The sequence below is a fragment of the Amia ocellicauda genome, chromosome 7, assembly GCF_036373705.1.
Source record: "Amia ocellicauda isolate fAmiCal2 chromosome 7, fAmiCal2.hap1, whole genome shotgun sequence".
NCBI lineage: Eukaryota > Metazoa > Chordata > Actinopteri > Amiiformes > Amiidae > Amia > Amia ocellicauda.
This window is the reverse complement of record NC_089856.1, coordinates 10,659,637-10,675,553: the sequence shown is the minus strand read 5'-3', so window position 1 is coordinate 10,675,553 and position 15,917 is coordinate 10,659,637. Positions and strand designations below refer to the sequence as shown.

Below are 15,917 nucleotides of genomic sequence, written 5' to 3'. Positions count from 1 at the left end.
CAAAAATTACAGTATTACCCCAGGGTGCTGTTAGAAATATTTTAGGAATGGCTGGGAGGCTCAGGTTTAGTTTCCTCAGGGGTGTCATGTTATGCCCCAGTTACTTTTTTTTCTGTGCAAAGTGGGGGGAGGGTATTATCCCCCTATATGTAGATCTTTTGACCCCATACGTGACACTAGAAAGAAGTGCACACGGGTTCTGGCCAACAGGAAAGGAAACTGCAAAGTTTATATCCCCCGAAACTTTCCTTTTAAACCTATTCTCCCAGACTGCACTCTGAATGTCTCTTTTATTTATATTTTAAAGCATTTTGTGAACACATACTTTTGATTCTCCTTTTGGTCGCACACCTTGCTTATTTGCGCTGTCAGTGTCCCCCTGGTTCCATAGGTCTTTGCGTTACAGATGTCACTGTCAAAATTATTTCTGACAGGCTTTTTTAGGCTTTTTTGTTTAAAATACTACATTGTTGGCATGGTTGGAGCATTTTTGAGGAACCAAAGTAAAACGCGTGGTGATGAATAGTGGCCACCAGACGCACATTCTTCCAAAACAGATTGCGCACACATTGGTGAGAAACTCATCAATCTTGTTTTCACCGGAGGATGATTGGAGCACCATATTCAGAGCATGCTGAGGCCTATGGGCGTTACAGACACTCGCCAGCGGCTGTTGGCTTCGGTTTGTGCTGCATTTGCATTCGGGCAGGGTTTTCTGGCTCTTTAAAATGTACAAAATGAAAACCAATTAAGTTTTGGTATGTTAGATCGGGTGGAACACAGTTCATGCCTTACACAAAGTGTTGACAGTAGACCTCTAGAGTTGTTATATCTAGTCATATATATCCATAGTCATATATATATATTTTGCAGCTTACATTGACCAGGAATAATCAGATACTTAAAGTTTCTGATAGACCGTGGTGTCCATTTTTTCTTCCTGTCAATTACAAACTACAATTACATTATCCCTCAAAATGTATCACAGCTATATTTGTGTGTGTGTGTGTGTGTGTGTGTTTGTGCATAGGACAAATTGGACTCTGCTACTGCACGTTCAGTTTCGTGCATCTTTTCAATAATCAACGACAATTCTGAAATGTTTACGCTTTGACCGCGAATGAGAAATTAGCTTGGAACTCTTTGACAAAACTCTCGACTCCCACTCTACTGCGGAGGAAAGCAGGCCGCCAGGCCAGGAAGCACACTTACCCAACTCTATCTGCCCTCTCCATCTCCAAACACTCGCTTTGCATCTTTACTGGCGCACACCGCTCATTATCCGGACAAACAAACGAATCCTGACCCACTTCCTCTGCTTTGAGCTAAAATAAGTCGGCGATTGGGGGGGGGCTATGATTGTCAAGAGTTCAGATTTCACGTAAAGTAAGCAAGCCGTTCTCTTATCGTAGACACAGGGCTTGTTTGGTTTTATATGCAAAGGTCCCCTGTGTTTTTTTTTTTTTGAGGTGAGGACAGAAAATGGAATAATAGTAACGGCCCTTTCTGAACACCAGGCCATTTCACAGCAGATATTAAATTCCTTCCTGGACATACCATGTCTCTGGTGAATCTTCTCAATCAAAAGGGACTTGGGGTTCGAATCAGCAGCTCTGTGCGAGTTGGGGGCAGTGGCTGAGTGTCTGGATTTTTACCAACTGAGGTCAGTCTGCTCTCACTCTCCACTGCGGTCACGCACGCGCCTTTGAAAAGAAGAGGACTGTAAACATATCCCATAGCATATCGGTAGCGCTTGCTAATGCATCCACTCAGTGGCTCCTGGAAAGAGCAAACAGCTCAAGTCAGCACCTCTCAGCCTGTATAAACTAACACTGTTTACAGTTCGACTTGTGAACTGACATTCACAGACCTGACTTTAATGGCAGCGTTCAAAATTGAGAGCAGACTCTGGCGAACGCAAAGTCTAAACAAGAGTTTGAGAATGCTCCAATGAATCTCGGTACTTTTTTTTTAGAAAGTGGTGTTAGGGGGAGGCATTCATTTCTCCAGATCCCTCCAGGCTGCGTCTGCGGGGATGTTTTGTAAGGAAATTCCTCTAAGCCTGGGTACCAAGTGATGGATGTGTTTTGTAACAAACCCGTCTTTCAAAGTGCAAACTAAAGTCAAAACAAGGCCCGAAATAGCTCTGAGTCTTTCGCCAATTAGGAGCACCATTTCTTTAATTATGGCTGTGGAGATTTATTTTCACTATGTAGGTCAGATTCCTTTTTAGTTTTGTTATTGTTGTTCCCACCGCCCCCGATTATTATTATTTGTATACCTCCCGAGTATTAAAAAAGGGGACAGCAGGGGGGTTGTTTCATTTCCTGCTTTTAAATGTGTCCAGAGTTGTCCCCAAGGCTGTGAGAGCGATTTATGAAAATGCCCTCCACACAAGCAATAACCGTGTCTTTGTGTGCCGCAGTATCGGCACAGGAATTGCTGTTCTGTGTAAAACTGAGCAGATGACCGTCTGTCGTTGGCCGGTACGCGCTTGTGTGCTCCGTGCCCCCAGTCAGTGGTGCAGTTTGACACAAGCCAACTGTAATCAAGGGGATTCTACCAAGACGTACAATTCTGGTTTGCCCATAATGGGTAGCTGTTTTGCTTTTCTTAGCCTCGGCCAAGGAGGCATCCACAGTGCGGTAATTACACAAAAGGAAATTACAGAGTGCAGCCCTGCCAAGAAAGCCTCCAGTAAACACTGTTTGTCTTGGGGAATCTGTTTTGGTTTCTGGGCTGCAAGTGTCGTAGTACGGCTTAATATGTATCATTATGATTCTCATTCAGATTATTACTGTTATTGTTGTTGATAATTACTATACTTTTTTTTGTCTTTCTTTCTCTATCACCTCCCGCTATACATTTTTAAGAGGCTCGTAGTTGGCTCACACTAAAGTCTTTCACTAGTTTTGTCTCAGCTGTCCTCTTTGAAATTACTTCCCCCCTCAACCGCAGCCTCGTTCTGATTCGGATCCCTGTCCTGAGCAATAAGTGACAGACACCCTTAACCGGACTTTAGGTTTACGCCTGGATTGGTCCCCGAATGCAGTTATGAACCGGGGAACACAGGCCCTGCCATGAGAGGCGTGTACGCTGTGCAGAGGGCCGATTCATAGACAAGTTCAACCAAACCGGCCCAACCGGTCTAACTCGTGGTGAGCCAGAATGTGCCGAGGGGGATATTGCAGCTGATGCCAGCCAATGTCAACCCCCCACACATGCCAAAATAATCTGCTTTTAAAAGGGATTGATCGACAGGTGGAGGGGCTGGAGGGGCGGAAGGTGGAGGGGCTGGAGGACAGTTTAGTTAGTTTTAAGAAGGCTCTGAGGAATGCATCGCCCTCACAGTTGCTTCCTTTTCTGTCTCTAAGAAAGAGAAGGGAAAAAATGTAATACACAGTTTGTTGATCACTTTTGGCATCCCTCTGGCACACACAGCCCGAGCTGGCCCTCCTTCATTTCCAGCAGCAGGTGCAAACCAGTCTTGTTTTGATTTCACTCATCCCCAATGAAGTCATTTATGTATTTCAGAAAACATTCATGAAGAAATAAAATGAAAAATCTGAAAGACGAGAATCACGATGGCGTGTATTTTTTTTTTACAATTAAAGCCTTTTAACAGTTTTGGACTGAAGTGTTTGAATAATAGTGTTCACTTGGATTAATTCACAATAAAGGTGAACATAAGTAGCTTCTGGAAACAATGAGTTCCTATAGTTTGTATCGGGTCATAAATAACTTGTCCACATACTTTGCAAAGCAATTACAATGAAACATTGAAGGCAGTAGGACTTTTATGTTGTTTCTGAGGCGCTGAGTGGGGGATACAACTTTAGTGGGGGTCTGATGAGACTACAACCGTGCATCTGTCAGAACACAATTGCATCACAGATATTGTCAGTCTGTGTGCTAATGGTGTCCCTCTGTCAGTCTCAGTTTGGGTGCCCATGGTGGGAAGAGGAAAACCAGAAAAATGGGAGAGGGCCAGCAGAGATTAAGCTCAGTGCGTATCAGCCAATTTAACTCGAACCACTCGTTAGCAGAGGAGTGTTTTCATGGCTAATTCATTTGTGACAGATTAGAAGACAGATTTCCGGATAGCGGTTTTCTCTGCTGAGGAAGCCAGCAGTTTATGTTCATGCTTCAGGTTATTGGGCTCCAAATGCCATCCACACCCCACTGTTGGATTGGTTTGTGTTGTTTCTGGTTCAAGATCAGGCTTTGACCTTAACAAGCCTGTGGACACCTTACAGGACAGTACGGATTGTACCCGTCACACAATTTGCCTCTCTTGTGTATCATGCTCTTTGACCTCCCCGTTTTATTTTTTTGGAATTTATTCGTTCAGCACATTGCATTGAATCGGGAGGTGTGGAGAGACTAGGATCCGAGTGCAGAACTGTCTCTGTGTATCATTTTAACATCCCACACCTTGGCTCTGCTCTCGCCTCTTATCACACACTACTCTCCCCTCCTGCCTTAACCTCTCTCTAAATCACACTGCTTTTCAGTCTAAATTTAGCCCCAAAAGCAGAGGAATTATTCACTCTTGTGACCAGACATTGCCACGTTAGAAATCTTTCTTTTTGAAATTGTGTACTCTTGAATAGATGCCAGACAGTGTTGCAGGCAGGAGGGCTGAATTAAATTTGCATCTTGTTAAACCCAAAGCCTGAAACAGACACAACTACATTCATATAAATAAACACACATTCCTGACTTCAGCCACTCAATCATCTAAAGCCCCACAGGACCAAAAGCTAAGATCAGCAGAGTGTGATAACAAAACATTTTGACTTTGAACAGAATTTCCAGACTTCGGGGGGGATTTGCAATCTTTTAGCTCCAGAGTACACTTTGTTCCACTAGAGGCAAAAGTTTCAAGCTGCATATCAAAAAAGAAATAACATACATCGTTGAAAGTTCAAACTAAATGTTTCATCTTTTGTTAGTTTGTTTCATTCTTAGATTTGCAGCTAGCTGGTTGTTGGCTAAACTGGTAGTTCAAAAAAACTCTCCTGTATGTTTGGGTAAATAAACTCTAAATCCGCCTTCACTTCTTTAGAAGTCACACTGTACACACTGTAAACATATCCACACCTGGCCACGAAGTCAGTGCCAGTACAGGAGACAGGGAATTGTGGGTATTTGACAGTACCTAAGGATGTGGGAAATTATTGGATACATTGGATTACATAACATAAACCTGTCTGCCGTCACTCTCACTTTTTCACCTTTTCTCAGATGAGGTCGAGTTTTTCTTTTGCTTCCTGTGGCCGACAGAACTGAATTAATTACATTTTCAGAATTCCTTTAACTAATGTCATCCCCTTACCCATGTCAGATTGCGATTCCCTGGCATTTTTCATGACGTCTGTTTAGTTTTGGCGACTGGTGTTGTATGTTTGCAAAGCCAACATTTTAGCATGTTTTGTGTGATTTCTGAGAGTAGACACAGTGGGACAAAGAGGCATTTGGAAACACAAACGTTCCCTCTCACCTTTATGTTGTCAAATGTAGGGCAATGTCATGGTAAAACTTCCTGTTCCTTTTTCTCAGCTGTGGTGATAGATTCCAGGACAGAAGTGGTCCGCCTTTGAGCATTTCAGTTACAGATTCCGTTTCTGCTTTTGATTTAGAAATTGATTGAAAAAAATATTTGTGTCGTGGATGAGGGGGAAATGGGAAACTGGCAGCTGATGTCTTTTACAAGGGACGGCTGCAGCTCCCACAGTGCCAGCACCCACGCACACACTTTCTCGTGACACTTAAATTTAGAGACTCGGCCCTACAAGGGGGAATTAAAAAAAACAACAACCAGAAAAGACCTTTAGCTCATGTCTTCACCGTCACAGCGAGGGAGCCGGGTGGAGGGCAAGCCTGCTGTTGTGAAGGAAATTAACCTTTATTGATGACTCATGGATGCAAATGTTGCAATATGGAAATGGCTTAATGAAAATGATTAATTCAAGACAAGGAGAGGGGAAAGGGGGGACATTTAAAAAAGGGAAGAGAAAAAAACAACATCTTTGAGGCGGGGAGAAGCACTTTGCACTCGTCCGCCCTGCTCCAGCAGACACAAAGGGCCTGAGTCAAATGGATGGCAGGAGTCACCTTACAAAAGCAGCTCGGTGACAGAGTCCTCACTCTCTTTCTCTCTCCCTCCGTCTCTTTCTCGGTGTCTCTCTCTTGGTGGGGAAGACCGATTCCCACTGCGCTGCCCCTGAACAGGAGCCCAGTAATTACATGAGCCCATTTTCTGCAAACTCTGTAAAACTGAAAATAAACCATGTCCTTTTTTTCAGCTTTTTTGTGCGGGGAGTGGTGTGCAGGGATCAGGTTACCACTGTGAGTGTGAACTGTGTGTGTGTGTGTCTCGGAGGGGGGGGAACCTGCTTTGTGAGTTTGGTAATTCAGTCAGTGTGTTGGTATGTTTGAGTGCAAAAATAGAACGGTGACAATAGGTAAGTCAAAGTGCGTTGTTTCCTGCAGGATCACTTACTAACCTTGTCAACCACAATCTCGCCGTTCACCCAGCGCGCACACTCCAGCCATTTCATGGTGCTTTTGTCAAACTTCTCTGTATGTGGTTGAGCTGGTGACATTTAGAAATTCTGAAAAGCCACTTTGGAGATTCTGAAATTGGCAGTTTTTTCCCTCTACTTGCAGTTCCATTTTAACCCCAGTCCAAGTCAAATGCATTTCCTTAAGAATATAGGTTTGTGTTGCTGTCGGAAATTATATATATTTTGGTGAAAGGACCAAAGAGTTGACATAAGTCATCTCCCATTCCACACATCTATTACAGAGAGGCGGTTGGTAGAGCTAGGCCTTATGGAGTTACCAAACCCTGCTCTCCTAAAGCTCTCTGACCTGACACAGGTGGCCAGTGCGACAAAGTGTGTTTGTCAATGGGAGCATTGACAATAACTGCTTCACTCGCCAGATACCTGGTTCTTACACCTGTACTCTCAGTAGCATCCAATCGCCATTAGCACTTTAGAACCAGCTGGCTGTTCAAGGTTAATCCATAATACAAGGGCATAACAATGTCAATGAATATGTGGAATCTACCAGGGATGCATGCTCACTTCACTCGCATTCATTAACTGAAGTTAACCAGAGTGGAACTGGGGATGCTTAATATAGTCAGGTCAGCCGAAGTGCCTGTGTATGACCAGTGGTTCCCAACTCTGGGGTCATGACCCCATTTTGGGTAGCACCTTAAAGAAATGGGGTCAAGATTCAGGGTGTTTTTTTTTTTTTTTTTTTTTTTTTTTAAATGTGTGGTAAATGTGAACAGAACAATCAGTCAGTTTGATGTCATCTTCTCCTGCTTTTCTTCCCCTGCAGCGGATGTGAGCCCCCCTTTGTCTGTGGCTGTCCCTCAGGCTGCCCCAATGGACCTCCGCGTAGGCCAACGCTTAGTGCGGCCCGGCTCTGACACGGCCATGCTGACCTCCATCCCCCACCCCCTGCTCATCAGCCCCTTCCCCGGAGCCCAGCCCTGCACACAGATCTCTCACGCTCAGCTGCAGCAGCACATCCGGGTAACGTCCTCACTTCCGACCCCCCTACCCCTTACCCAGCTCTCTGCTCAGCAAGATCTTGCTCTCTAACATGCCAGATCAATCAATCAATCAATCAATCAATCAATCAATTTTTATTTGTATAGCGCCCTTCACAGGGTAGCCACTGAGCGCTTTACAAAGTGGTAAACATACAACAAACATACAGCAAAAAAAAAATCTGCACAGCAAAACAGCTGTTAGAGTGATGGCACCCTGCAGGCTGTATACCGATACTGCGTTTAATTGCATTTATGCACCTCTGTAATCACACTGTTGTGCAGGTGTGAAGAAACGTATACACAGTTAAAATCAGTGATGTTATCTCTTTTGTTTTATAAACCTCCAAAAGACTTGACATGAGTAACCAAAAAGGAATGGGATATTGTTTTGTAAATACAGACTTGTGATTCTTAATTTTTTAAATGAACACCTGCCTCTGCACAACACTGCAAGACCAACACAAGTTTTCACTGATTGTCTGTCTGCCATTTTGTAAAAAGTGGAGAAAGGCACTCTCTGTGCTATAGTAAACTGTACCAAGTCTGGGGGTTAAGGGGAGAACAGTTCTACAGCATCAGAGTTCAAATTAAATGTATTTACTCAATCTGAAATGGTGCCAGTTCCGTCTGTTAGGTCTTGAGTATTGCAGGACAGTTATTCTTGGCGTTACCAAAACACTGCCTCAAACTGACCACCTCATTTGCAAAATACTATAAATAAATGACAGTTAAAACACAGGTAATCAAAAACAAACACGAGATGGGGCTGTTCATGGATTCAAAATAGTTTATTCAGCTGAGCTTGTAAACGGTAGCTGGTACCCTCCCTGTGTGTCGTTTCCATGTATGTAAATGACATTTAAAATGCAGCCACCAATACATTTGTGTGTGAGTGTGTATGACGGTTTGTTTTCCATGTCGCCTGTTGCAGTTCAACATGGAGCAGCAGAGGAGGCGTGAGCAGGAGCAGGAGAAACAACAGGAGCTGCAGAACCTATGGCACAAGGACAAAAGCAAGCAGAGTAAGTCACAGTTCCCCCTGCTGTCTGGGCTGAGCTAGCACAAAGGGAGGCAAAGCAAAGAAGTCAGGGGAGAAAAAATAACCCAGGTATAAGTGGAGGTCTGTTTAGATTTGGGGTGAATCGGACCTGGTCATGGACAACTACAAGCCTGCAGATTTTTTGGGTGAGTCAACATCCTCAATGTCTATAGATTTCGACAGAGGCTTTCTACACAGTGAAACCCTGCGCTTCCCCAATACGAAGCCGTCTTGTTCACTGGTCCACATCAGCCCTGAGCACTGAAAGGAGATGCGCAAAACTGTGTGAAAAGGGTTCTGTGAACGATGTAAAAACTGAAGTTTCTATTTGAGAAGCAGCAGATGATTATCCCTTCTGCTTTCTGGGGGGATTTCCCAGCGTGCTCCTTGGCTATCTATAGTTAGTGATTCTAGAGATGCCAAAAACAATATTGTGTTTTTTTTTTAAAGAAAAACAGGGAACAGGCGATGGCTTTAGATAGGTTTTTTTTTTTTTCCTTGCTAATTTGTTTTTGCGGTTGTCCCTGTCCATGCATGATCCACTGTGGAATCTCCCTAAACAAGAGATCTTGGAAATACAGCATTTATGGAAACAACCGCAGTATACAGTCAAAACCGGCCTCTCTTAAAATAGGAGATTCTATACATAAAACAATATGCTGGCATTGAATACTCTCCAGTGTGTCCAAGCTCTACTTTACAGCATCTTTATCGATGGTTTGATATATGTTTATTTAAATTAAAATTAATATTAATGTATCCATGATGCATTGCTTAGCAGACGGCCTTACCCAGAGCTGGCACCAGAAAGACACATTTCAAGAAATGCAGAACACTAAGAGCAGGAAGAAAACTGTACAGTAAGACCAAGAATGACCTCAGCAGGGATTTGTTGAGTCTCTGAAGGGCTTTGGAAAAAAAAAAACACAGGTTCATCAAGACTGGGGTTACAATCGTGGATGGTTGATTATACAGTAGTGGCACTGTAACTGTTGTTAGATGAAACCAAAGGAAGCGTATATCGGGGCAGAAGTCTCAGAGGGGCAGGTGAAAATGGACAGAGATATTCCTTCTTCTTTTTCTCTCTCTTTTCTGGATGGAACCCATACTGGGAGAGTTAGGTGTGTGGCTGTTGCTGAATCAGAGGTTGTCTGGTGCTGTTGTGTTGAGCAGGCCACAACTTCTGCTTTCCAGCGCACACAGGGGTTAAAAAAAGCAGCAGTGCTTTAGAAACCGAGCAGAAGTTGTTGAACGCTGGCTGGGCGCCATCATCCTATACACAAAAACAAAACAAAAAGTTTTATTTTCAGGAGGTGGAGGAACAAAGGGGAAGGGAGCTGGTGTGTTTGTGTGTGTGTGTGCATCTGTGCGCGCGTGTGTGCGGTCGTATGTTTGCTTGTGCTCTCTCCCAATATGTACATCAACACCCACAAGTGGTCACAAGCCATTTTTGGAGGAAGCTAACAGTAGGATCTGGCTCTTTTCAACTTGGTTTATGGGTCTAATTCAGAGTTTGATTCCTCAGAGCAGGAATATTATGTGTGCCCCTGTTGCACCACTTGGAAACTGCTCTGGAGAAGGATATATAGTCCAAGGACAGAGTGTAGCATCAAGTTTTTCTGTTTGGCGTTACACTTCAATATCATGGTTCAACATATAAAATCGCCACAGTGTTTGCTTGTTAGGCCAAATAATTGTCATCCCCAGATTAAAATGACTAGTTAAAAATTGATGTATATATACTAGCGGAAAAAATAAGCACAATCCCAAATGACAAAGTAAAGCATTTGAAAACGTTTGGGATTATTGTAGTGTTAGCTGGGGATATAGCTTGGTAGGAATGGAAAGCGTTGTGTTAGCGTTAATCAATATTTTGATTACTGTAGTTGCATTTTGCACTAGAAGAGATTAAAGCAGGGCTTTTTAATGTTTTGGGCTGGGCTGGGGTTAGTGTTACAGTCCCCAGTAGATACAAAATATTTTTGGGTCAGGGTCGTGTGTTTGTTTAGTCAGCTAAGATGGGAGTCAGCTAGAGTTGCCTAGGGCTTGGCTATTAAAAGAGCTAATAAATTGGGGTAGCCGCCTCACTAGTTTAATGCAGAGGAGTACGCTGTCAGAGCTTTCAGTTTGGCCCAGTTAGGCTAATTAACTGTAATCCTATCAGTGGTGCGAAGGGCTGGAACAGTTCAGAGAGTGGCCTTGAATGAAACTGAATTCTCGGCGGCTGAACAAAAAGCAAACGTTTTAATGAACCATGTGACTGGTGGCAAACTCACTGCTATGCTTTAAATTCCCTTCAGGCTATTGGCTGGCTCTCCAGGAAGCTGTAGTAATACGCAAGTTGACAGGATTTAAAAATAAGCTTGTAGTTTATACAAATATTGACAATAATAACAGTGGCTCCTCCTAATCTCCAGACCTATACGGAGATGCTATTGCTAGGGCTGGGTTTGATAACCTGAGCCAAATTAACCTGTGTTAATATTGATCTGCACCTCCTGACCTTCAATGAGGGATTTAATCCACCCTGCCATATAACGTGGCCTTTCTGATTTGCTTTATTTGCCAATTAAAAGTGAGTCAGCCACTGTGCCAATGGTCAGCATTCACGGCACCTTGGCGGGTCGGAGGTCAAGCTTCCTAAACAGGATACTGGCCGCGTTCTAAATTTTAAAATACTGTTTATTGGTTTTAGTATTTTACATTTAAATTAAATAAAACATTCAAAAAAATGTAATACTTGTGATTTAAAAATTTTTTTAAAACAATTTCTAAAATCACTTAAAATTTTTAAAATCTTAAAGTGATTAATTTTAACAAAATACATGAACTCAAATAAACCTGTGCGTAAATCAATAAAACAATAAACTTGTGATAAATGTCAAATACATTGAAATTAACTGAAAATGCATCAGATAAATCATAAAACAAATAAAACCATAAAATAAAAAACAAAAACAAAACAATCTGATGCATTTAAAATTAAAAACCAAACGGCCAATGTATTTGACAAAATAACAGAACAGAACAACCAAAAAATACAAGTGCATTTAAAATCAACTAATTCTTTAAAAACAATTAAAATTCATTTTTCAAATCATTTTTTAAAAACAATCATTCATTAAAAGTGGTTAAAAAATCTTGGACTCGGGCTCCAGCAGGGGGAGATGGCCGATTTTAAAGTCGGAATTCTCCTCGCATCCTCTCCTCACTACATTACATATGCTGCTGACCCCCGGTGGCTGCTCAGGGCCTTAGATTTGTCATCAGTGGTGCAGAGCCATAAGGGGCATCGCTCAAAGCTGAAGAATTGACCAGGTTTTCGGTCTTTTGGGCCTTGCTGGCTTTCAGAGTTCAGGTGGCGCGTGGAAATATATGCAGCCACCTTCAAGAACATTCTAGTGTATGCGATTGTTCGTGTTGACATTTTTCAGTTAGTGCGGCCTAGCCATGCACAGGATCATGGGTAAAAAGTAGATTGAATCAAGTAATATGTAAAGCCTAATAATTAAAATAATCATCATCATCAAAATTACAATGATGCTGTGCTGTACTGGCTGTCGTACTCGTGCCTGCTTAGTTGCAGCAAACCTCAACCTCGTCCCCAGATGTGTGGGAATTCCTGTGTGCGAGTGCTTGTCAGCTTCACTTCCTTTTCCACTTTTCCCTTCACCACCATTCGAGGGTGTCTCGTGAACATGTGGTTGCAGTTACCCCTGTATTCCAACCAGTCATGCGTCGCCAAGGGAACCGTGAGGGCCTTTCGCAAGGGGGAGAGAGAGAGAGAGACTTTGTGTTTTAAGAAAAGACGCCGCCTCATTCTGATGTGTCCCACCCCCTTCCTCAGAGCTCGCCTCCAATTTGACGCCTCCCTCTCGGTTGGCAGGTGCCGTGGCCAGTACAGCGGTCAAGCAGAAACTACAGGAAGTGATCCTCAAGAAGCAGCAGGCCGCTTTGGAGCGTACCAGCTCCAACCCTCTCAGCAACACCCCCGTGGCTTACAGGTGAGCCCTACAATGACTTCTTCTTATCAGGATGTGTCAGACATTTCTGGGGACAATCAAAGAACTCTATGTAAATGGTTGCACATGCCTTTGGCCTCCTCCTCCATAGAGTGAAATCCTTGTATGCTACGGACTGGACTTTTCAGCACCCCTATTACAGAGCATAATGGACAAGACCTTACATAAGGGCTTCAGGAAAAGATGGGGGGCAATATACATTACTTTCATTCCCATTAAAAGAGTGCTTGAACACTCAGGTGTAAGTAGGTTAAAGAGCATGATTTCTTTAAAGCTAAATCTGATTAAGATGGCTTTTCAATAGGGATACTAGATCCGGTGTCTTACAAAACTGTCTAGGATTACTCTGTTCAGAGCCACCCTTAAACCGATGACCGGGATGCTCAGAGACAGTGCTGGCATGAGGCAGGATGGTAGAAGCTTTTTCTTGCTGTAGAGAAACGGGGGACAACATAGCAGTGAATGTACTGACCATCCACTACAGCTAGTTTTTAAGAAACAGTTGGTCTTTCCCCTCCAGGGCGCTGGCTCCAGACCCTGACCTGCCCCCTTCATCCCTAATGGTGGCCCCCCAAGCCCAGCCCCCCAGCGACACCCACGAGGATATGCCCCTACGCAGGACAGGTAAGATGGCACAGGGTTACTGGAGGACCTCAAAACTGGTTTTCTGGACACAGGCAGATCGTTGGCGGTGACGGGCCTGGTTCCCTTTGTAGATTTACAAAACATGAACACGCACGTCCCACAAACAGAGAGGGTGTGCATGAGGCAATGACATAGCAAGTTGGTTGGCCCTACAGGGCTGAAACGCCCCAACTCATGGACAAGGAGCTAGTGGGTGAGGTAGCTTAAGTCGACAGCGGCACATATAATAACACACGTTATGTCTCAAGCACACGTCAGCAGCCGGAGATACCATTTCTTGTGTAAATGGGAATATACTGTGTACTGATGGCATATGGACATTTGTGAAGCTGTACAGATGTAAGACAATTGATACCCACACACTAGTGCAGGCAATTCAATTAAACAGTCAGTCAATGAGAATTTCTCAGGCCACTAATGGGACGTCCAATCATTTCAGCCTCGGAGCCCAACCTGAAGGTCAAGAATAAGCTGAAGAAACATCTGGGCACCCGGAAGAGCCCGCTAACACGCAAGGAGAGCGCCCCCCCGACTGTAAAGCAGAGAGTGCCTGACACTATAGGTAAGCTGCCCTCCCGCGTCCCGCCCATTGGAATGCATCTTCCTCTGCCTTTTCCCTTAGCAACCCAGCATGACAGCCATGGCCTAGACCAAACCGAAACTTTGACCTGCCTTCAGATCACACAGAACAACCTTGTACTGTCCTGTTATATATTTATAAGCAGTACACAGCAGCTTCTGTTCTGACAATAGATTAAACTGCTGTCAGGTAGAGTTTGTAATTTTGTGGTTCACTGGTATGGCAAAGTTTTGCTTTGGTCTGGTCCTGTGTCTCATACAGGTAGTATATTTAATTGCTGATAATAATTTTTTGTCCAGCCTGTTCAGTGTTTGAGGATTATACATCACATACATACATTTGGGGACAGTTGCATAAATTAAAATTATAATTATAATTCACAGTTACGAAAGACATGCAGTTAAAACAGTTGCATAAAACGGTCTTTCCGTAGATTGGTCTTACTTTTTCAAATACGCAGTGCATTCTGGGACTTTTAATACGTTTAAATAAACAAAATATGGTAGATGTTTCTCTCAAAAATTGATGTTCACAGTTCACAGTAACTTAAAAACTGTACAGAATTAGTAATTGAATTCTGAGGGGGATTGCCGGTGGGCGGGACAGTGTGTGTGAGCCAATGGGAGGCTCCGACTCAGCATCCCTGACAGTGTCGCCTCAGCAACTGTGTCTCAGACAAGCAGTTTCAATGGAGAGAAAGATTCAGCCTGGGGGTGAGGAGGCTAACTTTTTAGGCTAAGTCTTAGTCAGTCTTAATTTCTATGCAGCTGACTAACTTGCATTACACAAGTCTGTCAAATTAAGACTAGTCTAATGGTTTAGACTAATCCAGTGTACTTTTATCCCACCGGTCCCTGAAGGGTTAAAACAGAATCCCTGACAGGCAGTTTTCACAACCGACACACTCCCACAACAGTCTTTTTTTTTTTTTTTATTAATTAACAAATGTATTTATACTGTTACAATGGGAGACATTTAGTACTTGCTCCAGATATTTGCTAATGTTTATTACTGACACTCCCCGTGTGAGTTTTATTGCTCATGTGCAAGTCAGTAATCACAGTGACTGTGTGATAGAAGAGAAGAGTACAGAGCGCAGTAGACCTTGCCAGCAAATGCAGTCGGTTTGTACTGACTCCCCCGATGTGCCCAGCAAGTCTTGGAATAGATTGGTTCTTCAGTGCTGGTCTGAGTAAGACTTGTACTCGTGCCCGTTGTAAAGTCAGTTATTTATTTTCTTTTTAAATAAGCCATATCTTCGGTTTTCATTTCTTTGTATGCAAGCACTGGATATCAATCTGTGCTGCTATTGATCTCATGTGTCTTGAAATTGCGTCAAAAATATAAAAAATATATATTATTAGTTGTACTTATTCTTATCCTGTTTCTGGGGTGAAGCAGTATTTTCTGACTTTTGGTCATGTCCTGAAACAGACACGGAAAGCAGATGACTCCCTGTGTTAAACTCTTGTGTTTCTTTTAGCTGTAGGTTGAAATTAGAGCACAATGTCTGATCTCCAGCTCCACTTATTTTCCGTGATCTACGTACCAGTGCTGCGTTTCACTGATTTACAGCAGCCCAGTCTCTCCTTGTTAACTCCCAGTCTGGATTTCACAACTCCTCTCGTTAAGCTGTGTTTGCACGCTGGCAGGGGGCTGCTGGTGATTAATCCCGGTCTGGGGGAGGCTTCCAGTCAGCTTGTTATATCCATTTTGTTACTGGTTTTCCCTCCTCTGACTCCCATCACATAGTCTGCTATAATAACATTCCTGACGCGGGGCTGTTTTCACACCCGGCAGATCATGCGGGGATACTGATCGCAGCTCTGTTTTCTTACAAAATTGCTCTTCTCGTAACATCGGAAATTTCTGGCACCGGCTGAACTCTTCACAGAAATATTGTCTGCACTCTTTCTTTCCCTGCTGACAGCTTTCAGTAACTTACCGTAACTTTCGTACGTACACTAACTTATCATTCAGAATCGGTTGAGGAATTCAAAATGGCAACAAAAAACCCCTTCTAGAAATTGATTTAATATACTGAAAGAGTCTCTTGTC

General features: G+C 43.3%; 1 protein-coding gene across 7 annotated transcripts in view; it reads left to right on the top strand.

Annotated features, from left to right (window-relative positions):
- Window positions 1-15,917, top strand: part of hdac7a (histone deacetylase 7a) — an 87,803-nt gene that overhangs the window by 49,096 nt on the left and 22,790 nt on the right. For 4 of the 7 annotated variants that reach the window (XM_066708324.1, XM_066708325.1, XM_066708323.1 and 1 more), the window contains 5 exons: window positions 7,357-7,553; window positions 8,505-8,595; window positions 12,460-12,616; window positions 13,137-13,258; window positions 13,719-13,841. In XM_066708324.1, the coding sequence (XP_066564421.1) occupies window positions 7,357-7,553; window positions 8,505-8,595; window positions 12,460-12,616; window positions 13,137-13,258; window positions 13,719-13,841 (690 nt within the window). The remainder of the gene's footprint in view (window positions 1-7,356; window positions 7,554-8,504; window positions 8,596-12,459; window positions 12,617-13,136; window positions 13,259-13,718; window positions 13,842-15,917) is intronic. The other 3 variants (XM_066708329.1, XM_066708328.1, XM_066708326.1) reach the window with 3 other exon arrangements.